Genomic DNA, 25,431 nt, shown 5'->3' with positions numbered 1-25,431 from the left:
ATCAGATCGCTTCTTTCATTCTTTAGAGGCTTTTTTTTAAAAAAATGTAAGAAGTGATCTGATTGGTTTCTATGGGCAACTCGGCAACTTTTCCTCTGGACAGGTTTTGATAAATCTCCCCCAATAGGTGCATCATAGTGGAAACAAAAGTTTTAAACTTTTGTGTCATAAAATAAGTAGCTAACATATAGCAAATATACCAAAGCTAGGAACTAGTATAAGCAGATAGAGAGCAGCGGATAGAGAGAGCAGCGGATAGAGAGAGCAGCAGATAGAGAGAGCAGCAGATAGAGAGAGCAGCAGATAGAGAGAGAGCAGCAGATAGAGAGAGCAGCAGATAGAGAGAGCAGCGGATAGAGAGAACAGCAGATAGAGAGCAGCGGATAGAGAGAGCAGCGGATAGAGAGAGCAGCGGATAGAGAGAGCAGCAGATAGAGAGAGCAGCAGATAGAGAGAGCAGCAGATAGAGAGAGCAGCGGATAGAGAGAGCAGCGGATAGAGAGAGCAGCGGATAGAGAGCAGCAGATAGAGAGAGCAGCAGATAGAGAGAACAGCAGATAGAGAGAGCAGCATATAGAGAGCAGCATATAGAGAGAGCAGCAGATAGAGAGAGCAGCATATAGAGAGCAGCATATAGAGAGAGCAGCAGATAGAGAGAGCAGCAGATAGATTTTATTTTTTATTCCATAATAGTGTATAGTGAACTGGTAAGGTCAATATCAGATCATTTCTTGTGTTTTGCCCCAACAGAGTGAAATCTTGAGTCCGTAACATGGATTTGTCTGCATTTGGTGACGATTTAGATGATGATATTGCGACTCAGTACGTTATACACCAAAGCCTTCAAGAGGCCTATAAAAAAGATTCTATTGTAGAAACCAATGAAAACAACAGGTACAAATAATATCCAATTTAAAATTCCATATCTACAGGATATATTATTACTGTGTCCATACTACCACCATCTGCTAGGCCCATATTTTCCACTTCCACATTCCATCTCATAGTAGGGAACTCGCGGGGGCACTTACATGCCTCAACTCGTATACAGGACTCAAAATGGCGCAGAGTAGGTAACCGAACATCAAAATAAAGAACTTCACATTTATTATCATGAGGCAATGCGTTTCTTGTTGCTGCATGGAAATAAAAGTCAAGTGTCATTTTTAAAACCTGCATATGAGTTGAGGCATGTCAATTACCACAGAGAGGCATTGCGGATCTGGCCCCACCTCTTTGGCACTTAGAGACAGTATAAAACATGTTGTCATATAGAAATACAGCCACTAAACCTCCAAAGAAAGCTAAACCTGTGATATGTTAACCCCTTATGTAAGTTTACCTAGCAGATTTGGCAGATGCTGATCTGTATAGTGTGTGGGATACACTCAGTGGCCACTTTATTAGGTACACCTGTTCAAGTGCTTGTTAACCCAAAATAGCTAATCAGTCAATCACATGGCAACAACACAATGCATTTAGGCATGTAGACATGGTGAACTTGTTAAAGTTCAAATCGAGTATCAGAATGAGCAAGAAGGGATTTCAATGCATTTAAAACATGGCATGGTTGTTGGTTCCAGATGGGCTGGTCTGGTTATTTCAGAAACTGCTGATCTCCTGGGATTTTTACGCACAACAGAAATAAGAGAAAATATCCAATGTGCAGCAGTTGTGTGAATAAAAATGCCTTTTTGATGTTGGATAAAAATGGGCAGAGTGGTTCGAGATGATAGAAAAGCAACAGTAACACAAACAATCACTCAATTACAATCACGGTATGCAGAATACCATCTCTGAATGCACAACACGTCAAACCTTGAAGTAGATGGGCTACAGCAGCAGAAGACAACACTGGGTGCCACTTTCAGCTAAGAACAACAAAATTGAGGCCACAATTCACACAGGCAGCAAAATTGGTCAATGGAAGACTGGAAAAACATTGTCTAGCTAATGAGTCTCGATTCCTGCTGAAACATTCATATGACGGGGTCAGAATTTGCCGTAAACAACATGAAAGCATGGATCCATCCTGCCTTGTATCAGTGGTCCAGGCTGGTGGTGTAATTATGTGGGGGACATTTTCTTGGCACACTTTGGGCCTCTTAGTAGAAATTTAGCATTGTATAAATACAACAGCCAATCAGAGTATTGTTGCTGACCATGTCCATCCCTTTATGACCACAGTATTACATATCATCATCTGATGGCTTCTTCCAGCAGGATAAAGCACATATCAAGTCACCTTATCTCATGTATGTCAATGAGGTCACTGTACTCCAATGGCCTCCACAGTCACCAAATCTCAATCCAATAGATCCCCTTTTGGATGTGGTGGAAAGAGAGATTCACATCATGGATGGGCAGCCGACAAATCTGCAGCAACTGTGTGATGCCATCATGTCCATATGGACCGAAATCTCTGAGGAATGTTCTTAGCACCTTGCAGATGCCATGCTACTAAGAATGAAGGCTAAAGGGGGTCAAACCCGATACTAGCATGGTGTACCTAATAAAGTGTCCAATTAGTGAATACTGTTGAGAGGCTTTGCCCTGCCCCTTCACCCCCTTTCAGACCAAGCTAATCAATCATATTTTCTATCTACCAACTTATTAAATATAGATGGACCAGAGAGTGGCCAAACAGAATTATTTTGTAGTTGGCAGATACACAGAGACAGAGATACATTAGTGGGGATCGAAAGTGTGTTGTCTTCTCGTACTATAACAATGGCATATAGTTCTGCATGGGTTTATTTAAAGGGGTTGTGCAGCATAAAGTAACTTATCCCCTATCCACAAGATTGTGGGGGCCCAACTGCTGAGACCTCCCTGCGATCTCCTGCACGGGCCCCAGCTCTCTGCAAGGAGTGAGTGCTGGGGACGGCGCTTGATCCATTCATTCTTTATTGGAGTGCCCAAGAGACCCGATTGCTGTACTCTGGCATCTCCGGCGCTCTCTTAGAAATGGAGTGCATACTGTCCCCAATATGCACTTCTCTCAGAGGTCATGTAGGAGATTGTGGGGATCTGACACTTATCCTTTATCCTGTGGATAGGGGATAAGTTACTTTTCACTGCATACCCCCTTTAAGACTATTTGCAAAGTTGTTTTGTTTTTTATTTTAAAAAGGTTTTCTAGTTTCAGGCATAAGGCATGGGTATACAAGTAGAAAAAAACCTTGTATTTTTTCTTCTGCTTGTTCCTGCTCCAGTACTGCAGCGGCTCCCTCACTGTGTATAAAGTACTGCAGCCAATCCCTGGATGAAGTGCAAGATGAAGTGCACATGATTTTGATGACCTATAACTTTTTTATTTTTCCGTATAAGCGGCGGTATGGGGGCTCATTTTTTGCGCCATGATCTGTACTTTTTTTTGATACCACATTTGCATATAAAAAACTTTTAATACATTTTTTATAATTTTTTTTTTAATAAAATGTATTTAAAAAAGTAGGAATTTTGGACTTTTTAAATTTTTTTTCGTTCACACCGTTCACCGTACGGGATCATTAACATTTTATTTTAATAGTTCGGACATTTACGCACGCGGCGATACCAAATATGTCTATAAAAAATGTTTTTTACGCTTTTTGGGGGGTAAAATAGGAAAAAACTGACGTTTTACTTTTTTATTGGGGGAGGGGATTTTTCACTTTTTTTTAACTTTTACTTTTAAATTTTTTTACATTTTTTTTTACACTTGAATAGTCCCCATAGGGGACTATTCATAGCAATACCATGATTGCTAATACTGATCTGTTCTATGTATCGGACATAGAACAGATCAGTGTTTTCGGTGATCTTCTGCTCTGGTCTGCTCGATCACAGACCAGAGCAGGAGACGCCGGGAGCCGCACGGAGGAAGGAGAGGGGACCTCCGTGCGGCGTTATGAATGATCGGATCCCCGCAGCAGCGCTGCGGGCGATCCGATCGTTCATTTTAATCGCGAACTGCCGCAGATGCCGGGATCTGTATTGATCCCGGCACCTGAGGGGTTAATGGCGGACGCCCGCGAGATCGCGGGCGTCGGCCATTGCCGGCGGGTCCCTGGCTGCGATCAGCAGCCGGGATCAGCCGCGCATGACACGGGCATCGCTCCGATGCCCGCGGTTATGCTTAGGACGTAAATGTACGTCCTGGTGCGTTAAGTACCACCTCACCAGGACGTACATTTACGTCCTGCATCCTTAAGGGGTTAAAGGGGTACTCCGCCCCTGGCATCTTATCCCCTATCCAAAGGATAGGGATTAAGATGTCAGATCGGCGCAGTCCCGCTGCTGGGGACCCCGGGGATCGCCGCTGCGGCACCCCGCTGTCATTACTGTCGAGTTCGCTCTGTGCGTAATGACGGGCGATACAGGGGCCGGAGCAGCGTGACTTCATGGCTCCGCCCATCATGACATCACGGCCCGTCCCCTTAATGCAAGTCTATGGCAGGGGGCGTGATGACCGCCACACCCCCTCCCATAGATTTGTATTGAGGGGGCGGGCCGTGACGTCACGAGGGGCGGAGCCATGATGTAACGATGCTCCGGCCCCTGTATTGCCCGTCATTACGTGCAGAGCGATCTCGCTCTGCGCAGTAATGATAGCGGGGTGCTGCAGCAGCGATCCCCGGGGTCCCCAGCAGCAGGACCCCGGCGATCTGACATCTTATCCCCTATCCTTTGGATAGGGGATAAGATGTCTAGGGGCGGAGTACCCGTTTAAGGGTACGTTTATACGAGCGGATCCCCAGCGCATATGACGCTGTGGATCTGCCACTGAAGGACCTCTGTATGGTGCCTTTACAGGTGCCTGCTCAGAGCGTCAATACACTGCTACAAGCAGACACACTGAAGCGATGTGCAAGTCGCTGCGCATACGCGGTGTACTCGCAAACATCGCAGCCGCTCCCCCTGCTCTATGAGCTAGGCCGAGAGCTGCCGAGTATATCGCACATCGTAGTGTGTCTGCTCATAGCGGCATATTGCTGCTCTGAGCAGGCACCTGTAAAGGCAGCATACAGCGGTCCTTCAGCAGTGGATCCGCAGCGTAATATGTGCTGGGGATCCGCTCATGTTAACGTACCCTTAAGGTGAACTAGGACAATAGCAAACATACAGGTTAAGTCAATTTTTGGATATGATCATGACATGAGCTTTTATACATGTGGGACTGGGAACGATCTGTTCAAATGATTTTATACTCATAGATCGTGTTCTCTATACAGTGGTCCCTCAACATACAATGGTAATTCGTTCCAAATGAACCATTGTTAGTTGAAACCATCGTATGTTGAGGGATCCGTGCAATGTAAAGTATAGGAAGTTATACTCACCTGTCCCCGCTGCTCCGGACCGTCACCGCGGCCCTGGATATCGCCCTCCATCGCTGTCGCAGCGTCCTTGGGGTGTCCCCACCGCTCCGGACCGTCTCTGCTGCCTGGGATCATCGCTCTTCATCGCCGTCATCACGTCGCTCCTATTGGATGATGGGACGGATGATCAGCGCTGCTGGATAGCCGTTTATGCGATGGCCCCGACATACAAAAGCATTGTATGTTGATGCTGCCTTCAACATGCGATGGCCTCTGAGAGGCCATCGTATGTTGAAATGATCGTATGTCGGGGCCATCGTAGGTCGGGGGGTCACTGTATATGTTTACTATTAATAATAATGATTTGCTTTTTACCTTGTCAGCACCTACTCCATGAGTTCTGAACATGAAAAGATTGTAGCAGCTATTCGGGTTGGTACGTATCAATACACAGCACAGGTTGTACTACATATAAATCAAACTGTACACTGTCATGGTCAGTAGGATCATATAGGTTTTATGTACAAATGTACTTTCAGCATGTGTCCAGGAGCATTCCAGTAATGTAACAAGGTAGGTCACTATGGGGGACATTTATAAAAGCATTTAGTAGATTTTTTTTTGCTTATATTTGTCTCTCAAATGTTGCACATGCGACTAGGCACTTTTCTGTACGACTTTTGACCGGCCTAGCGAGAGGAGCAAGAAAAATCTTTCTCGCTTATGTAAGCATTTTTTATAAAAATGACTTGCAGTGGTCAGAGATTTATAATGTGCGACTGTGGCAAAAAAGTGGCACGCCATCAAAAATGACATACATTTACTCCAGCTCAACCCTGGCCTACAGATTTTGCTTACATGAGCAAAATCTCACAATGGAAAAAAAAATTGAGGAAAACTGCTGATTTGCTTACGTGCGAAAAATTTATAAAGGCCGTGTGACTTGTTAATAAATTTGTTGCACGTAAGCAAAACATTAAGCAAAATAAAACAACTAAAAAAAAACCATACATAAGCAAGCTTTTTTAAATGTCTCAGCAAATACAAAAAAAGACAAGTGGCACCGGTACCATATCCGCGCAGCTAACCGAGATGGACAAGGTTCGGCTCGGGCAAAAAACAGATGAATCAGTATTGGTGGTATTAGGACAAATAGTAGCACTAAGAATAATATCATCCAAAGACACAGACAGACGTCCTGCACTCACCGCTTCAGTTCTGGTTAGACGGTTCCCATCTCGGGCTGTACCTCCGACAGGGTGGGGCGCTCAGAGGCGGCTGCCGGCTGTTTCACGCATAGGTATGCGCTTCTTCCGGCCTGAAAGAAAAACAATATGGGGGTTTTAACTTTGGTGTTTTTGTAGGCGGTTTTTATTCTTTTTTGGACTTTAGCGATCAAAAAAAGTGATGGAGATACCTTTTTTAATAAAATTTCATAGGGTACCATTAAAAAAAAAAAAAAAAGATACAGTAGTGAAGGAAAAGATTTTATCTAACGAAATGTATCTTTTTTTAGAACTAAATTTTTATACATTTTTAAAACCGGGATCAATTTATGTGGGCGGGCAGGGACCTAAAAATGTAGCCGACAATAATAAAAATGTAGTGTGTGTGTGTTTTTCACTTTTTTCTTTATTTTTTACATTTTTTTCTGTAGTACTACTACTCCCAGCATGGAACACGCTGTTCCATGACGGGAGTTGTAGTACTTTACTAATTAACAGATCGCCCTTTGCAATCCTCTTGTATAATGTATAGATGCGGCTGGCCGCTCTTCTATGGTCCCCTGCACTAACGTATATATACACCTATTCATATTTCCCGCAGAGCTGTGATTGGCCAGATGGTTCCAGCCAATCACAACTCTCTGTGGGAAATATGAATAGGTGTATATATACGTCAGTGTACCATAGAAGGGGATCATAGAAGAGCGGCCACATCTATAAATTATACAGGAGGATCACAGTGGGTGTCAGGAGGGACATCCACTGTGATCTTTCCTTAACTGCAGGTACTACTACTCCCAACATGGAGCATACTTTGCTCCATGCTGGGAGCTGTAGTACCTGCATTAATAGACAGATCACAACGGGTGTCAGAAGTTACACTTGCTGCGATTTGTCTATTAATGCAGGTACTACAGCTCCCAGCATGGAGCAGAGTGTGCTCCATGTTGGGAGTAGTAGTACCTGCAGGTAAGAACAGATCATAGCGGGTAACACTACTGACACCCGCTGCGATCGTCCTATCTATTGCAGAGATGCAGAGCGGCTTTCTCCTGCGCTCGCATCTCTGCACTATACTCCGGGCAGTGATGTGAATAGAACATCACTCATTCATATTTCCTTCAAAGCTGTGATTGGCTGCAACCATCCGGCCAATCACCACTTTGGGCGGAAAATATGAATGAGTGATATTCTATTCACATCACTGGCCGGAGTACAGAGCAGAAATGCGAGCGCTGTATAGAGCCGCTCCACATCTCTGCTATATTATGGACGATCGCATCGGGTGTCAGGACTGAGACCAGGGGCAATATGTCTATTAGTACAGGTACTACTACTCCCATCATGGAACAGTCTGTTCCATGCTGGGAGTAGTAGTAATACCTAAAAAATAAAAAATAAATAGAGAAAAACACACACTTTATAAAAATATTTATTAACATTTTGTTATAAAATATATACATTTCGTAAAATAAATTTTTTTCCATTACTACTGCATCCTTTTTTTAATTTATTTTTTCGTACCCAACAAATTTTGGGTGCCAAAAAAAACTGCCAAGGTGCAATTTTCACACAAATAAAAAAAAAACGCCAGACGCAGGAAATTACACTGGCATTTTTTCAGGCGTTTTTTTCAACCCAAAAAAACGCAGGACAAAAAAACAAGTAGAAATGTAGCCTACCATTTCTAGTCTTTAAAGAGGTTGGGACCACAAACATGAATGTATCCTCTATGCACAGAATAGATGATAAATATGTTATTTTGAGGGATCCAACTGTTGGGACCTACACTGATATTCATGTGGATTCATTTGCAATATTAAGTCCCAAGTCCCCTGTTTGACTGGAGTGGCAGACACAAGTGTGCACTAGGGCTTCACTCATTGACTAGGACTGAAGCACATAAATACATGAATGAATGAATCAGACATCAGGCTGCAGAATTCAATATATATCTACACACAACTATGCAGAAGGCAGAATAATTGCGTGCATGTGACATAATGCGGAGTAATACACCTTACGAATATAAAGAAGAAATGGCAGATGGGGGCACTCTCAAGGTGTGCAGTGTGATCCAAGCCTGTTCTATGGCTCCTATGGATCGTATATACAGATATGACGGCCCGGGGTACTCACGTGAAAACGCAACCTGCGGGGTGCATATTAGAAAAGCTGCTGTATCGTAGTCATAATATAAAGAAAGGATAATATGCACTCACCGCTAGGCTATGGCTGTCAATCCTGGGAGTCCGGGGACACGAATGGAGTCGGCGTCTGCATGGAGCGCTCGGAGGCTACACCGGTTGTTTCGCGGGATCAACCCACTTCTTCCAGCTTCAGAGGCTGGAAGAAGTGGGTTGATCCCGCGAAACAACCGGTGTAGCCTCCGAGTGCTCCATGCAGACGCCGACTCCATTCGTGTCCCCGGACTCCCAGGATTGACAGCCATAGCCTAGCGGTGAGTGCATATTATCCTTTCTTTATATTATGACTATAATACACCTTACTCCCGACTCCTCATGTACTCTCAGCTTTTCTGTGTGTTATCAACTGGAAGGTCAGACTTCACCAGCAAAGGCTTCTTTCACCTGACATCTGGTTTTGAGGTGAGCATTAGGACACCTCCATATACATTAGCTGGCCGGTAGTGTCAAGATTAGCAGTTTCCGCTGACTTTAAAAAGGACCTGTAGCCAATTCAGGAAATTCAGGGAATTGACAGATAGATGTGAACTTAATTTTAATAATGGGAATAAATATCAAGTGATGGGCAGGATTATACAACCAGAGGGTGTGAATTAGGTACACATGCTCCTCAATAGTAAACCTTCACATCCTGACTGTATTATTCTGCCCATTACCTGATATTTACTCCCATTGTTAAAATTAAGCTGACGCCCATCTGACTGATGTACCGAATCAGACAAACTATTAACCTGCATATCTTGGGATTCAAAGTATCAAGAAACTCTAAAAGGGTGTGTGATCAGGGCACCCTAAGCCATTTAAAGGGTTTCTCCGGTGCTAAGACATCTTATCCCCTATCCAAAGAACAGGGGATAAGATGCCTGATCGCGGGAATCCCACCGACCCCACGTGACTCCCATAGGCTTGCATTGAGGGTGTGATGTCACACAGGGGCGGAGCCGTGATGTCACAATATTTCGGCCCCATGATCAGCAGTCATCAGACCCGGAGCGAACATACTCCGGGGCTGATGGTAACGGGGTGCTGTGTGAAAGATCACAGGGGTCCCCAGTGGCGGGACCCCCGCGATCAGGCATCTTATCCCCTATCCTTTGGATAGGGGATAAGATGTCTTAGCGCCGGAGTACCCCTTTAATGATTAAGAAATCTAATTTTTTAGGTTGTTACGGTCCTTTTTAAGTAACTGTTCAGATTTGTAGCACAGATCCATATATTGGGGAAGATTTATTTAAGTATGTTTGCTATTTATGTATTCTGGCATAAATAATATACAAAAAAATATGGTACTTTGGCTGCAATATTTATAAAGCCCTGGTGTCACTATTTTCGACATAAGCTGATGTTGTAGAAGAAGTGGATGGAGCTTCAGAGTGCTTGTGAGTGTGACTACCTTATCCAGTGTCCAGTGGCCTGGCATTAATAAATCTGCCCCATTGTGTTTGTATCTGATGGTGTGTTAGTTGTCATACACTACATCTCTGTCATAGTGTCACGTGATCTTATTCTGTATTTATTGAGCCATTATAACCTTATCTACCCACAGGTGATGAAATGACATTGACTAAGTTGTCCATTCACCAGTCTGCGTTTCTGGAGGCTGATGAGAGAGGCTGGACTCCGCTGCATGAGGCTGCGGCTCAGAGACATAAAACTATCCTGGAAATTACATTGAAATGTCAGTAACTTGTACGATTCCTTGTACGATTTACAAGGATAAACAATAATTTGGTTTCTGAGCTTTAACCTTGAAAGTGAATAGAGAGCGGACAGGACTTGACTTTATTACTAACTCATTTTATTTCTTTAGCTACAGACCATAGCGTTTGCGAGCAGAAGACACTGAAAGGCGAGACCCCCCTGTTTCTGTCTGTTGACCACTGCAGACTGGACAATGTCAGCTTCTTGTTGTCAAATAACTGTGACCCTGATGCCAAAAATAATGTAGAAGATTCTCCACTTGTTATAGGTAAATCCTTAGCTGTGGAATTCCTCAAATTAAAGGCCGTAGACTTTTGCTTGCCCTGCCATGTGAATAGACCCTTACTGTTCAACGGCTTGATCAGCGGCTTCAGAGTAAAGCTTGGGTGATCTATTGGCTACTGTAATATATGTAATGCTCATTCACTATGACATTCTTATATACTGATTAGACACAACATCAAAATAAGTGAAAGTTGATGTAACATAGTTCATAAGGTTGAAAAAAGACCAGAGTCCATCAAGTTCAACCTATATCCCTAATGAGTCCCTACTGAGTTGATCCAGAGGAAGGCAAAAAACCCTCATACTAGAGGTAAAAATTCCTTCCCGACTCCAAATATTGCAGTCAGAATAAATCCCTGGATCAGCGTTCTGTCCCTATAAATCTAGTATACATAACCAGTAATGTTATTACTCTCCAGAAATGCATCCTGACCCCTTTTAAATTATTTTACAGACTCCCCCATGACCACCTCCTCAGGCAGAGAATTCCACAGTGTCACTGCTCTTACAGTAAAGAACCCCCATCTGTGCTGGTGTAGAAACCTTCTTTCTTCTAAACGTAGAGGATGCCGCCTTGTTATTGATACAGTCCTGGGTATAAATAGATCATGGGAGAGATCTCTGTACTGTCCCCTGATATATTTATACATAGTTATTAGGCCAACCCTAAGCCTTCTTTTTTCTAAACTAAATAACCCTAATTCTGATAATATTTCTGGGTACTGTAGTCCTCCCATTCCCCGTATTACCCTGGTTGCCCGTCTTTGAACCATCTCCAGCTCCCCTATATCTTTCTTGTACACTGGTGCCCAGTACTGTACACAGTATTCCATGTGTGGTCTGACTAGTGATTTGTACAGCAGTAGAATTATTTACTTGTCGTGGACATCTATGCCCCTGTTGATGCACCCCATGATTTTACTTGCCTTGGCGGCAGCTGCCCGACACTGGTCACTATAGCTAAATTTACTGTTATCTAAGACTCCCAAGTCCTTTTCCACGTCAGTCGTCCCAAGTGTGCTCCCATTTAATACATAACCCTGTCCCAGATTTTTCCTCCCCATGTGAATTACCTTACATTTATCAGTGTTAAACCTCATCTGCCAATTCTCAGCCCAAACCTCCAAACTATCCAGATCCATTTGTAACAGTGCACTGTCCTCTATAGTGTTTGCCGCTTTACAGAGTTTAGTATCATCTGCAAAGATTGCTACTTTACTATTCAACCCCTCTACAAGGTCATTAATAAATATATTAAATAGAATAGAACCCAAGACTGACCCCTGTGGTACCCCACTAGTAACAGTCATCCAATCAGAATAAGTACCATTAATAACCACCCTCTGTTTCCTATCACTGAGCCAGTGACTTACCCACTTGAACACATTCTCCCCCAGCCCAATCCTTCTCATTTTATGCACCAACCTTTTATGTGGCACCGTATCAAATGCTTTGGAAAAATTCAGATATACGACATCCAGTGATTGCCCCTGGTCCAGTCTGGAGCTCACCTCCTCATAAAAGCTGATCAGGTTAGTTTGACAGGACCGATTCCTCATAAAGCCATGCTGATATAGTCATACATTTATTTTTATCAATGTACTCCAAAATAGCATCTCTTAGAAAACCCTCAAACAATTTACATACAATGGAGGTTAAACTAGCAAGTCTATAATTCCTGGGGTCCCCTTTTGACCCCTTTTTAAATATTGGCACCACATTTGCCATGTGCCAGTCCTGCGGAACAGTCCCTGTCACTATAGAGTCCCTGAATATAAAAAAAAATAGGGGTCTGTCTATTACATTACTTAATTCCTTTAGAACATGGGGGTGAATGCCATCTGGACCTGGTGATTTGTCTATTTAGATTTTTTGTAGGAGGCACTGTACTTCTTCCTGGGTTAGACAGGTGACCTGTACGGGGGAGTTTACCTTATCTCTCTGTATTTCACCTGACATTTCATTCTCCTCAGTGAATACAGTGGAGAAGAATTTGTTTAATTCTTGTACTGGATTCATACCGGGATAGTGGCTTCCGTGGCACGCATATCTTCTCATCATGTCATAAGGGGATGCTGACGTGTATGAGCGCAAACAGGCTGGCACAATACTTCAATGGACCAAATGTAGTCAACTTGTGACTTCCCAAAGATATTAGTGTTAAAACTCGGACTCATAATGGAAGATGCCTCTTTTAGCAGGATAATGCAAATGGTTCTTTCAGTGGTTGTGTTTGGTCTACGTAGACTCATTTTTTTTTTTACCCCTACTATTATCATTACTACTGAAAACAATGACATATGTATACTTTTTACATTTGGAGGATTTGAGATTTACATAATTTTGAGTGTTCTAGTTTATTTGAGAAACCCATAAAAACCTAAAACATATTGGGGGAGAGTTATGAAAACCTCTCCAGAAGAAAAGTTTACCAGTTGCCCATAGCAACCAATCAGATCGCTTCTTTCATTTTTCAGAGGCCTTTTTCAAAAATAAAAATAAGTGATCTGATTAGTTGCTATGGGCAACTGGTCAACTTTACCTCTGCACAGGTATTTATAAATCTCCCTCATTGTTTCTGTTCTAGTCAACCCTCTGTGAGCTAAATACTTATTACAGTGAAACATCTTAATAAGACCACCCCTTTGAGAAGACCACCCCCATAATAGAATATTTTTTAATGCAATTTTAGTTGAGCTTTGCCCAGAGCTATCACTGTATCTAGTCTGGCAATGCGTGTATATATATATATATATATATATATATATATATATATATATATATATATAGCAACTATATATATATAGTTTTTACAATAGTTTGGAATTAATAGTGCTGGCCAACTTATTCTTTGGTTATATTATATATATATATATATATATATATATATATATATATATATATATATGCGTATATTTGTAGCAAAACTCTTAGCGAAGCCAATAATTGCTTATACACAACTTATGTATACATATATTTTTCTCTCTTTGTTTAGCAATACGTCATGGATCTTATGATACAGCATCAATATTACTGCGCCATAACGCAAATGTAAATTTAGCATGTGCCGATAACAGGACTGCTCTCCATGAGGCGGCCAAACTGGGACGCACAGATATTACAGGTCTTCTACTTCATGGAGGAGCTGACCCTGACTATACTAGTAACTTTGGGTTCACTCCTCTGGCTCTTGCGGCACAGAATGGACATACTGAGGTGATGGAGTTACTCATTCAGAAAGGTACCTGACTTTAAATTACTGAGCAATTCTATTCATATATCATCATATTTTTTACTTATTGGTGATTTTTTTTTTTTTTTCATTTTTACTTTCCATAATACTCTCCATATTATAAAATAATTCAGAAATCTTGTGTGGTGGCCTAGTACAGGATGGTGTTGCCCCGTACCTTTCCTGCCCTGTCTGGCAGTGTCTCTCAGTGTCCCCAGGGCCCCTGTTATTGTTTTCCCATTTGTACACATGTTTTGTATTATAAGATGTGTTATACCTTAAAATGTACGATGTGGTTGTTACCCAGGAGGTACTAGTGACCAGCTGACCACAAGGGTGACCTATGGGCTCCCTGCTAGTCTCCCCATATAAACCCTGGGTGGAGCTCGTCTCTCTCTTGTTGCTGAGGTCCAGTGCAGTCAAGCTGTCTCAGTGTGTGTGTCCAAAGCATTGGAGGCCTCAGGCCCAGTCTGCAGCCACAGTCAAGTGCAAGTAAGCTAAACCTGCAATAATTGTCAGTCACCGGTCAAGTCGTCTGTCTAGTCAACGTGGCCTGCACTAAAATACCCAATCCTACTACAAGTCTCAATGAGCCTGCAAGGTCTCCGAGTCATTGGTCATCTCCTTGGGCCCTGGCTGCACTGTATAGACTTTACCAACTGTCTACCCTCAGTAAAGCTATCGTCCGTAACTTGGCATCGGAGTCTTTATTGCCCCCGTGCCTAGCCCAGGATCCAGCAGTATACCTGCGGGTGGTTATAGGCTAAACCACGACCTGGCATCACGAATACAAGGGGTAAATGCCATCTGCCCCAGGGTAACTCCATCTGCCCTGCATCTAACACCCCACCACCACAACTTTTGGCATCACGAAGAGGATATGGTGTGCACCTTATGCCGCAAATCCTCCCTCATAGTCTGAACTGTGTCCCATACTGTCTGCAAAAAATGCATGCCAATGCGAATAAAGATCATCACCTGCCCCAGCAGCCGGAATGTTGCCAGTTTTGCCTGCAGTCCACATCAACAACCCTGGTGTTCCAGCGTCTGCACCGGTATTCATGGGGAACCCTGTCCTCCCTACCTACAAAGGAGACCCCTTAACCCTGAGGGATTTCAAAGAGAAGATCTAGAGTTTTTTTGTCTTTTACTCTTTCCCTCCAAATCAACGGGTGCAATTTCTCACAGGACAACTACAAGGATCAGCGTTAGAGAAAGTCCGCACCTGGCCAGCATCTGAGAAGGCAACTGTAGAGCAGATCTTTGAATGACTGTACCAGTTATTTTAGTCCCATTCTCAGTGGTACATCTCCGACCTTGAGAGCATATGCTGTAGCCCTACAGAATGCCCTAGAGACTGTTCAAAAATTAGATGGTATAACTCCCAAGCAGGGCAACAAGGTGTTAATGGACAGATTTATTGATGGGGCTCATAATAAGTGGGATAAAGCCCAGCTGAGAATATTAGCAGTCCAAAATCCCAACTGGTCATTCCCCGCTTCAAGAGACTGGCTATCCAAGTGATTGAGTCCGGGACTGAATTAGAGGGAGCTTGTCCACCTGTCCAAGAGCCACTAGGGGAGGTAGCAAGACCTATACCACTACCATCACCAGCCCCCCACCCCAGTGTCACCTGCTTTGCCCAACACCGCAGCCTCAGATTTACAGAGTGTTAGGCAGGACATTGAAAAACTGACTAAGGCTGTGAAGGAGCATGCCACACAGTCTGTTCCACCTGACCGTGAACCGCTCCTACCAAGAAAACTTACTCCTGCTCCTGCTCCCCGCAATTTCAACCCCTGCAACCCTCTGCCTAGTAGACCCTCAGGAATGCAAAGACCCTTTTGTACCCATTTTAATAAACCAGGACATTGGAAAACGCAGTGTTGGGATTTAAATGGATTTCCCCTGAGGTCGCAACCAGCTCTCAGGAAAACAGTCAACAGGTCCAATCCCAGAATGACCTAAGTCAGGACTCTCACTTTATGTCGCCTCCTGCCCCTATGTAAAAATTATTGTGGAAGGTGTACTGTTGGAGGAATTGATAGATACAGGGTCACAAGTGTCTACTATACCTTAAAATGTTTTTTATCACCATTGGGATGCTAGTTTATTGTGTGAACTGGAGGATGTTAACTTCAGAGTAGTTGCGGGTAATGGGCAACCAGTCCCCAGACATGGATACTCAGAATCAACCAATTCAGTTGGGAGAACATATACTTAGCGGGCAGGGAGTGATTGTAACTAATGTGACAGATAAGGGGTCTGCTGAATTTATATTAGGGATGAACATTATGAAAAACTGTTTTGTTGAAATAGTAGATGCCTTGCATGCCTCTCTTCCCCATATGTCCCCTTCAGGCTGACAGGCTGCGCAGCACCACTTGAAAGTTCTACAAGTGGAGCAGAAGTTTGCCAACAATCAAAGTGAAATCTGCAGGGTTCGAGTACAAGACATCAGGTTGGTGACCTTGCAACCCAACATAGAGACTATTGTTTGGTGTCGTGCACGTCCCGGAGTCAAGAATAGAGACTATCACACCCTGCTTGAGCCTCTGCAATTAGAATACCACCCTCTTGTCCGGGCTGCGAGAAGCCTTGTCACCGTTACCAACTAGAGAGTTCCAGTTCGGTCAGTCAACCTGTCCGGACTCTGGGTCCTGCCAGTCCTGACCCTGTACCAACTCTCGAATTTGCTGAGGAAGACCCAGTCACAGTTCCAGGTGTATCAAAAGCTACAGAAGACACTGGGGTTCCAAACTCTTCAGAAGTGGTGCTGCGTAGGTCCCAATGGTCAACCCAAGGACAACTCCCTGCGAGGTACAAAGATTAGCTAATAAAGTAAAGTTAAGTACCACACATAGTCCATTCATATCGCAAAATAGTTCATACATGTAAATATATAGGTTAGGACTGCAGCCTTATTTAAAGTCCCAGTCCACTAGCTCTAAATGCATGTAGAAAATGTGTCTAAATGTTCTTTCTCATGTCCACGTGTCCAGATAACGTCATTGTCCAGTGTAAAATGTATTGAGTTCTGGGGGGGTGGGGGGGAAGTGTGTAGAACCAAGGGACCCCAGCAGCCAAGGCATTGCGTAGATAGCCTCCGGCAGCCCAATTCAAAAGTTTGTATATAATTGTTATGCATACTGTTGTTGGAGTGTGTCAATAGAGCAGTTACAAGGTCAAAATTCCCTTCAAATGTTTGGACACTCACCATGCAACATGGACTTATTTTTGTTTGTCATCAGACCTGGAAAGGACATTGTGTTAAAAATGCCTCATTGGCCCCAGTGGTCACTTCGGTCCTCCGGCATCCAGGACTGGACGTTGAGGGCAACTGTACTTAAGAGGGGGAGTTTGTGGTCATACAGTATGGGCTGGTGTTGCCTAGGACCTTTCCTGCCCTGTCCAGCCGTGTCCCCAGGGCCCCCTGTAATTGTTTCCCCATTTGTACATATGTTTTGAATTATAAGATGTGTTATACCTTTAATAAAATATACCATGTGATTGTTACCCAGGAGGTACTAGTGACCAGCTGACCACAAGGGTGACCTATGGGCTCCCTGCTAGTCTCCCCCATATAAGCCCTGGGTGGAGCTAGCCTCTCTCTTGTTGCTGAGGTCCAGTACAGTCAAGCTGTCTCAGTGTGTGTGTCCAGAGCATTGGAGGCCTCAAGCCCAGTCTGCAGCCCCGGTCAAATGCAAGTAAGCTAAATCTGCAATAATTGTCAGTCACCGGTCAAGTCGTCTGTCTAGTCAACGTGGCCTGCACTAAAATACCCAATCCTACTACAAGTCCCAACGAGCCTGTAGGATCTCCAAGTCACTGGTCACCGCCTTGGGCCCTGGCTGCACTGTATAGACTTTACCAACTGTCTACCCTCAGTAAAGCTATCGTCCGTAACTTGGCATCGGAGTCTTTATTGCCCCCGTGCCTAGCCCAGGATCCAGCAGTATACCTGCGGGTGGTTATAGGCTAAACCACGACCTGGCATCACGAATACAAGGGGTAAATGCCATCTGCCCCAGGGTAACTCCATCTGCCCTGCATCTAACACCCCACCACCACAACTTTTGGCATCACGAAGAGGATATGGTGTGCACCTTATGCCGCAAATCCTCCCTCATAGTCTGAACTGTGTCCCTTACTGTCTGCAAAAAATGCATGCCAATGCGAATAAAGATCATCACCTGCCCCAGCAGCCGGAATGTTGCCAGTTTTGCCTGCAGTCCACATCAACAACCCTGGTGTTCCAGCGTCTGCACCGGTATTCATGGGGAACCCTGTCCTCCCTACCTACAAAGGAGACCCCTTAACCCTGAGGGATTTCAAAGAGAAGATCTAGAGTTTTTTTGTCTTTTACTCTTTCCCTCCAAATCAACAGGTGCAATTTCTCACAGGACAACTACAAGGATCAGCGTTAGAGAAAGTCCGCACCTGGCCAGCATCTGAGAAGGCAACTGTAGAGCAGATCTTTGAATGACTGTACCAGTTATTTTAGTCCCATTCTCAGTGGTACATCTCCGACCTTGAGAGCATATGCTGTAGCCCTACAGAATGCCCTAGAGACTGTTCAAAAATTAGATGGTATAACTCCCAAGCAGGGCAACAAGGTGTTAATGGACAGATTTATTGATGGGGCTCATAATAAGTGGGATAAAGCCCAGCTGAGAATATTAGCAGTCCAAAATCCCAACTGGTCATTCCCCGCTTCAAGAGACTGGCTATCCAAGTGATTGAGTCCGGGACTGAATTAGAGGGAGCTTGTCCACCTTGTCCACCACGAATACAAGGGGTTAATGCCATCTGCCCCTAAGGTAATTCCATCTACCACACTTGTTTTTTTTTTTATTCTGGTCACTAAGCAAGATGTTAACACTTACTGGTTTGTGTTTGTGACTTCATGTCACACCTCTTCATTCATGTCTATGGGAGGGAATGAGGGCATGGGGATAAGATGTTTAGGAGTGGAGTACCCCTTTAAGGGGCTAGGTCATGACTGCAACCCCTACTGGAAATCCCATTTGTGTTAGACAATGGCCCAGATCTATCAATCTGCCTGCCTGATTTTCCCATAGCTCAGCGTTTATATCTTAAAAAGCTCTAAGCTGTGATTGGTTGCTATGGGCAAATCACTCCAGTTTTTGTCTCCGGCAGATTGATAGATCTGGACCAATATAGGATATCTTTTAAGGAAATGTTCCTGCATCTAGACAGAACCATTTCTGGAGAACATAATATTGTCCTTGAAAGTCTCCACTGGCAGCAACATGTTCCTTTCCCTCTTGACCCCTTTCCTCTAGTTATCACCAAAGGTGATGGATATATTACCCGATTTCATTTACATCTATATCAGTGTGTTAATTCCTCAGTGTCCATGAATAGATTCATGCCAAGCGCCGGGAGCACTGAATTGTAAGGAGGACATCATGGGCCTTTTACATATTATGTTACAGCTTTTGGGTGAATATGTGGGTAAGCTGCCAATATGGAGATTATACATATGCTGAAAGAAAGACTGCATTCAAGCTTCTTGCCAGCTTAGTAAGGTTAAACGAGACACGGCAAAGCAAAACACAATACAATACAAAATAGGAGCAAATTTGTGAATTGAAAATGTGCCCATTAAAGGGGTACTCCGCTGCCCTGCTTCGAAAGTTTCTTGTTCCGAATGCTGCGTGAGGGCTTCCGTGTTCAGGGCTGCCCCGTCGCGCCCCCTTCCCATAGACTTTCGTTGAGGGGGCGGGCGTGACGTCACGAGGGGCGGCCCTGAACACAAAAGCCCTCACGCAGCATTTGGAACCAGAAACTTCCGGACGCTGGGGGGGAGCTTCCGAAGCAGGGCAGTAGAGTACCCCTTTAAATTAGATGGCATTATGATCCAATATACATAGTTGCCATGGGAACCCATAATTTGGGGCAACCCTACTATTGATCTGGGTTACGCTGACTACATGATCAGATTGTTGTTTAGCCAAATAAAGAAAGGACTGCGAGTCTGTGAATGTAAGGAAAGGGTAGACTAGGAAAGATGCTATAGAAAAGGGGGCTGCTGCCAGTCATTTTACCACAGATAGGAGACTGCTTCCCTAGCGTCTATCCCCTATAGTGTCTCTTTCACCATTCTTCATTCTTTTTCTATAGGAGCCAGTGTTGTAGCACAAGCCTCTGACTCTGCATCTATCCTGTTTGAAGCAGCTTCTGCCAGTAACCCGGATGCTGTATCTCTGCTCTTGGAGTATGGAGCAGATGCCAATATACCAAAACACTCCGGTCATTTACCAATACACAGAGCGGCATACCGAGGGCATCTCTTGTAAGTACACATTACACTGTCTCTATATTACCCCTTTGCTCTCCAGGGTTAAAGAGAAGGGATCTGCTTTTTTTGTTGTTCTAGAAACAGCGCCACCTTTGTCCAATAGGTTATAGCTGGTATTGCACCTCAACCCATTTCAAAAAATTGGACAAGGATGATGATGTTTTTAAAAAAAAAAAAAAAAAGTCCATGCGCTTACTTTCCCTCGTCTTTCTCCACTGCCTGTCATAGAGAGAAATTAAGACACATTTTTCTCCCAGGTCTTTTTTGAAAACCCCATTTTTTACTATGGGTCATAACGTCCACTATCTGAAGCAGATGAGGTAGATTAGTCAGCCTGCTTTATAGGAACTTTGCTTTTAATAAGCATGAAGAGGCGGTGACAAGTTGTGCAGAGATAATCAATCAGTCACCTTATCCAGTTTTATAATCCAGTAGTATTAGCGCCCCATTAACATTGCCAGTAGAGTACAGGGTGTCAGCATCTCCCAAACATTACATATATTTAGCCATATTCATGCTGGCCTACTGTAAAGTGTTTTGCTTGCAACATTAGGTAAAATAAACCCCCTAGAGCAGTGGTCTCCAAACTGCGGACCTCCAGATGTTGCAAAACTACAACTCCCAGCATGCCCGGACAGCCAACGGCTGTCCGGGCATGCTGGGAGTTGTAGTTTTGCAACATCTGGAGGTCCGCAGGTTGGAGACCACTGCCCTAGAGGTTCATTAAATGGGAACCACTTATGAAATCAGCCTATTCTTGATACATTATTGATACAATGACATCATGTTTCCAGTTGGTATTGAATATGTTGTTAGTGACATATTGTAAAAGACTGTTCTGGGTGGCTGGAGGCATAGTACCCCAATCCCTGGAGACCATTTACCAGGGATGGACTTCCAGAGAATGGCGGGTCTCCACGGCGCTGACCAAGGACGAACATGTCAGGTAAGTAGAAGGTAATTTTATTGGAATAATGCAACGCGTTTCACCGTGCTTGCGCGGCTTCATCAGATGCCTGATGAAGCCGTGCAAGCGAGGTGAAACGCGTTGCATATGCCAATAAAATTACCTTCTACTTACCTGAGGTGTTCGTCCTTGGTCAGCGCCGTGGAGACCCGCCATTCTCTGGAAGTCCATCCCTGGTTGCTGTTTACCTGGTGGGAGGCTGCAGACCGGACCATACCACTAACTCACGCTGACCGTTGTTTTGTGTGAGCTCACACAACCACCTGGGGTAAGAGACTTGTATAATCATTCCTTTCGCCATATCCACCCGGGTAGTTTTACGCTATGGAGCGCTCTTTTTGTTTTTATAGCTGAAGACCATTTGTCATTTACCTACCTATCTGTTTCTACCAATCTCTGTATCGACAATCAGTGAAGGGACAACATCAGGGGTCAAGTCCTGGGAAAAAAGTGGGGGAACTCACCCCAGATTTCCACTCGAGGGCTGGTCCTGCATGACTGCACGAAAAGTTGACCAGTTGTTCATAGGAACAAATCAGGGAGACTATAGCTCTCTGTAAAAGTATCAAAAATATATTTTAACTCCAAGTGGTGTTGCTTAAAGAAGCAAATCTGACTGGTTACTATGGGCAACTGGTCAACTTTTCCTCTCCCCTAGCATTAGCAAAACTACAACTCCCAGCTTGTCCTCACTGACAGTAGCGGGACACAAGCTGACAGTGGGAGGATTTTTCCTCCAGCTGTAGCCCTGCGCTCACAGCTGTCAATCAAGGAAGTGTGTCCATGACATAGGTGATGACGCATGGACACAGCAGCACTAGTATGTGTCCAAGCAGGCAGGGGGGCAGTTGATTGACTGGCTTTTTCAGTATGAAATACTGAAAATTTTCTAATGAAAGCAATTGCAAAACCTATTTGTTTTGCATGCTTTACAACATATCAAACGTTTTCGTATCGGACAGTGCCCATTTAAGTGAAAACAGCCTGGCTTCCGTATGAAGCATCAATATCTATACTGAGTGTTCCTATACTGTGTCTGTGAGATGTCACTTCACCAGCCATGGACAAATGACAGTATTATCATGGCAGGCATTTATTGGGACCTGAAAGCAGTGCAGAGCTAAGCCTGTGGAAGACAACAAACTTTATAAAGTATGTGCATTACAAATGTACATTTTAAATCTGCGCAGCCCCAATCTAATATAGTCTTAGGCCCCTCTCACACTACAGTTATGCTCCTGTAAAATCTCCTGTCATGAACTCCCGTCAGAAAGTCCATAAAACAGCGGTCAAAAAATCCCATTCATGTCAATGGGATTTTTTGACCATCCTTTAGCATCAGTTATGACCCGTTATGACTAACGTCCGTTATTTTTGATGGTGCAAATAACGGTGCATGCACTAATTTTTGTCTCGTCAAAAATAACGGTAGAATAACGGACGTTAAAATTTTAACATTGAAGTCTATGACTGACAGATGTTCACAAAGAACATTCGTTAGCGCCCGTTATTTTCACCTTCCGTTATGATCTGTTATTGCTACTGAGCATGCTCGGAACAGCATCCCACCCAGAAGGGGTTAAAACGGACATAAAATAATGGACTATAACTGTGCATGACGGATGAAATAACAGGTGATAACGGATGGAACTTGTTCGTTATTTTGACAGAATGCTCGTTAAAATAACGGACATTGGTCATCCATTAGCGTCTGTTATGTTCAATTATTTTGTCTCTTTTTTCAGCAGAAAAATGACTGTCAAAATGCAGGAACATGACGGTAGTGTGAAAGAAGCCTTATTGCATGCATCATACAACCGTTACATCCAAAAAGGCAGCCAGGACAGATCACATTTTCATAATGTTTCAGGAGGGTAGAGATTTCCCATAGATACATCTAGACCTTGATTTGGCTGTTTATGGAGCAATGTAAATTGCACATGTTTGTTCTCTGTTAGGCTAGTAAGGCCTTCTCTCTGTTCGTTGCAGGGTTTTAAGCACGCTGATCCCAGTTACAGATATTTCTGTGATCAGAAGAAGTGGCATCAGTCCAGTTCACTCAGCAGCTGCAGGAGGACACCCCGAGTGCCTAGAACTTCTTCTCAGATCAGGGTTTGATGTCAATTTCATGCTGGCCCAAAGGGTTCGCAAAGGATACGATGATGAGAGAAAGTCCGCCTTGTACTTTGCAGTCTCTAATAGTGACATTACTTCAACAAAGCTCCTTCTAGATGCCGGTGCCCTTCCCAACCAGGACCCAGTGAACTGCTTGCAGGTGGCCCTAAGATTGGGCAATTATGAGCTGGTTAACCTGTTGCTCCGTCATGGGTCCAACGTCAATTATATCTGCAGGGTCAACCCTATGCACTTTCCCTCGAGCCTGCAGTACGCTCTCAAGGATGAAGTCATGCTCAGGATGTTACTGAACTATGGATATGATGTACATAAGTGTTTTGAGTGTCCTCATGGAAATAATGTACATACTATACTTGGTTATGAAGGTTGGACTCCTGCAGTCATCAAAGATACCATGGTATTTATTACATTCATATAGTGTATTTATCTTCACCTTCATGTGTACTAATACCCCCAGCATTATTAGAGTAGAGTCACACGTGCTGTATTTTGCTGCATACATTCTGCAGCTGATTTTGCTACCCATTGACCTCAAAATACGCAGATGCAAATATGCAGCAAAATACAGCACGTGTGACTTTACTCTGAAAGGGGTTATCCAGGAAAAAACTTTTTTTTATATATATATATATCAACGGGCTCCAGAAAGTTAAACAGATTTGTAAATGACTTCTATAAAAAATCTTAATCCTTTCATTACTTATGAGCTTCTGAAGTTAAGGTTGTTCTTTTATGTCTAAGTGCTCTCTGATGACACCTGTCTCGGGAACCGCCCAGTTTAGAAGAGGTTTGCTATGGGGATTTGCTTCTAAACTGGGCGGTTCCCGAGACACGTGTCATCAGAGAGGACTTAGACAGAAAAGAACAACCTTAACTTCAGAAGCTCATGAGTACTGAAAGGATTAAGATTTTTTAATAGAAGTAATTTACAAATCTGTTTAACTTTCTGGAGCCAGTTGATATATAAAAAAAGTTTTTCCCTGGATAACCCCTTTAAAGGGGTATTCCGGCCAAATACATCTTATCCCCTATCAATCGCCGGGGGCCCACCGCTGGGACTGGAGACATGACATCACGCCATGCCTCCCTCCATTTATGTCTATGGAAGGGGATGTGACAGCCATCATGCCCCCTCCCATGGACATGAATGGAGGGGGTGTGGCGTGACCTCATGAGGGGGCACAGTGTGACGTCACGTCTCCAGTCCCGGAAACAAAGAGGTTTCAGAGACTGGAGACCTAGACCCGCATAGAATGCCCCTCTGCACGGAGATCGTGGGGGTCCCAGCGGCGGGCTCCCAGCGGTCAGACATCTTATCCCCTATCCTTTGGATAGGGGGATAAGATGTATTTGGGCGGAATACCCCTTTAAACAAAATGTTCCTGTACACAGCAAGGCACTGGTTAGGTGTCTTTTGGGTGGTGGGGTTGGGGGGCAGATATAGGTATGTTAAGAGGTAGCATAATATATAGTAAACTGGGATGTTTTAATCGTACAAATGTAAGATTAAGGATTTTTTCTAGATTTTTGTATAAAGTATATATCTATAGTGTGAGACAGCACAGCATGAGGCCGTTGAGATTGTTATAGTATCCAGTGCTAGAAGTTTGATTATGCCCCATTACCAATCTGCCCTTGATACTAAATTGGCCACTTTTCCGATGGTTGGTTACCCTGAAAAAAAATAAGTTTCCCAGATTTATAGGAATAAGATATAGTATATCACATGGTCTACAAACCAAAAAATGATTATATACTATAAATATGATTATTTGACCGAATCCTAGCCATACCTATCACTTTCTCTTGCTCAGTTCTGTGAGGTCATCACTGTGACGTGGCTCCAACACCTCTCCGGGAATGTTGTTCGGGTCATGCTGGACTATGTTGACCATGTGGAGATTTGCTCTAAGCTGAGAGACACGCTTGTTAAACAGAAGCTCTGGCCTGAAATTTACTCCATCTCCAGTAAGTAACCGATAGTTTTGAGCGAGCTCTAGATTCATTGTCATGGTTACAATTACATATATAAAAGTAAAAATGCAAGAA

General features: G+C 43.7%; 1 protein-coding gene across 2 annotated transcripts in view; it reads left to right on the top strand.

The window, feature by feature from the left end:
- The first annotated feature begins 772 nt into the window (after positions 1-772).
- Positions 773-25,431, top strand: part of ASB14 (ankyrin repeat and SOCS box containing 14) — a 66,170-nt gene continuing 41,511 nt past the window's right edge. Inside the window, exons 1-9 of one of the 2 annotated variants that reach the window (XM_056524432.1) lie at positions 773-894; positions 5,687-5,739; positions 9,730-9,744; positions 10,283-10,414; positions 10,547-10,705; positions 13,718-13,963; positions 20,102-20,273; positions 23,236-23,779; positions 25,197-25,350. In XM_056524432.1, coding sequence (XP_056380407.1) covers positions 773-894; positions 5,687-5,739; positions 9,730-9,744; positions 10,283-10,414; positions 10,547-10,705; positions 13,718-13,963; positions 20,102-20,273; positions 23,236-23,779; positions 25,197-25,350 — 1,597 coding nt within the window. The remainder of the gene's footprint in view (positions 895-5,686; positions 5,740-9,729; positions 9,745-10,282; positions 10,415-10,546; positions 10,706-13,717; positions 13,964-20,101; positions 20,274-23,235; positions 23,780-25,196; positions 25,351-25,431) is intronic. The other variant, XM_056524431.1, reaches the window with a different exon arrangement.

Source organism: Hyla sarda, chromosome 6 (assembly GCF_029499605.1).
Source record: "Hyla sarda isolate aHylSar1 chromosome 6, aHylSar1.hap1, whole genome shotgun sequence".
Taxonomy (NCBI): Eukaryota; Metazoa; Chordata; class Amphibia; order Anura; family Hylidae; genus Hyla; species Hyla sarda.
This window is presented reverse-complemented; position numbering and strand designations above follow the sequence as displayed.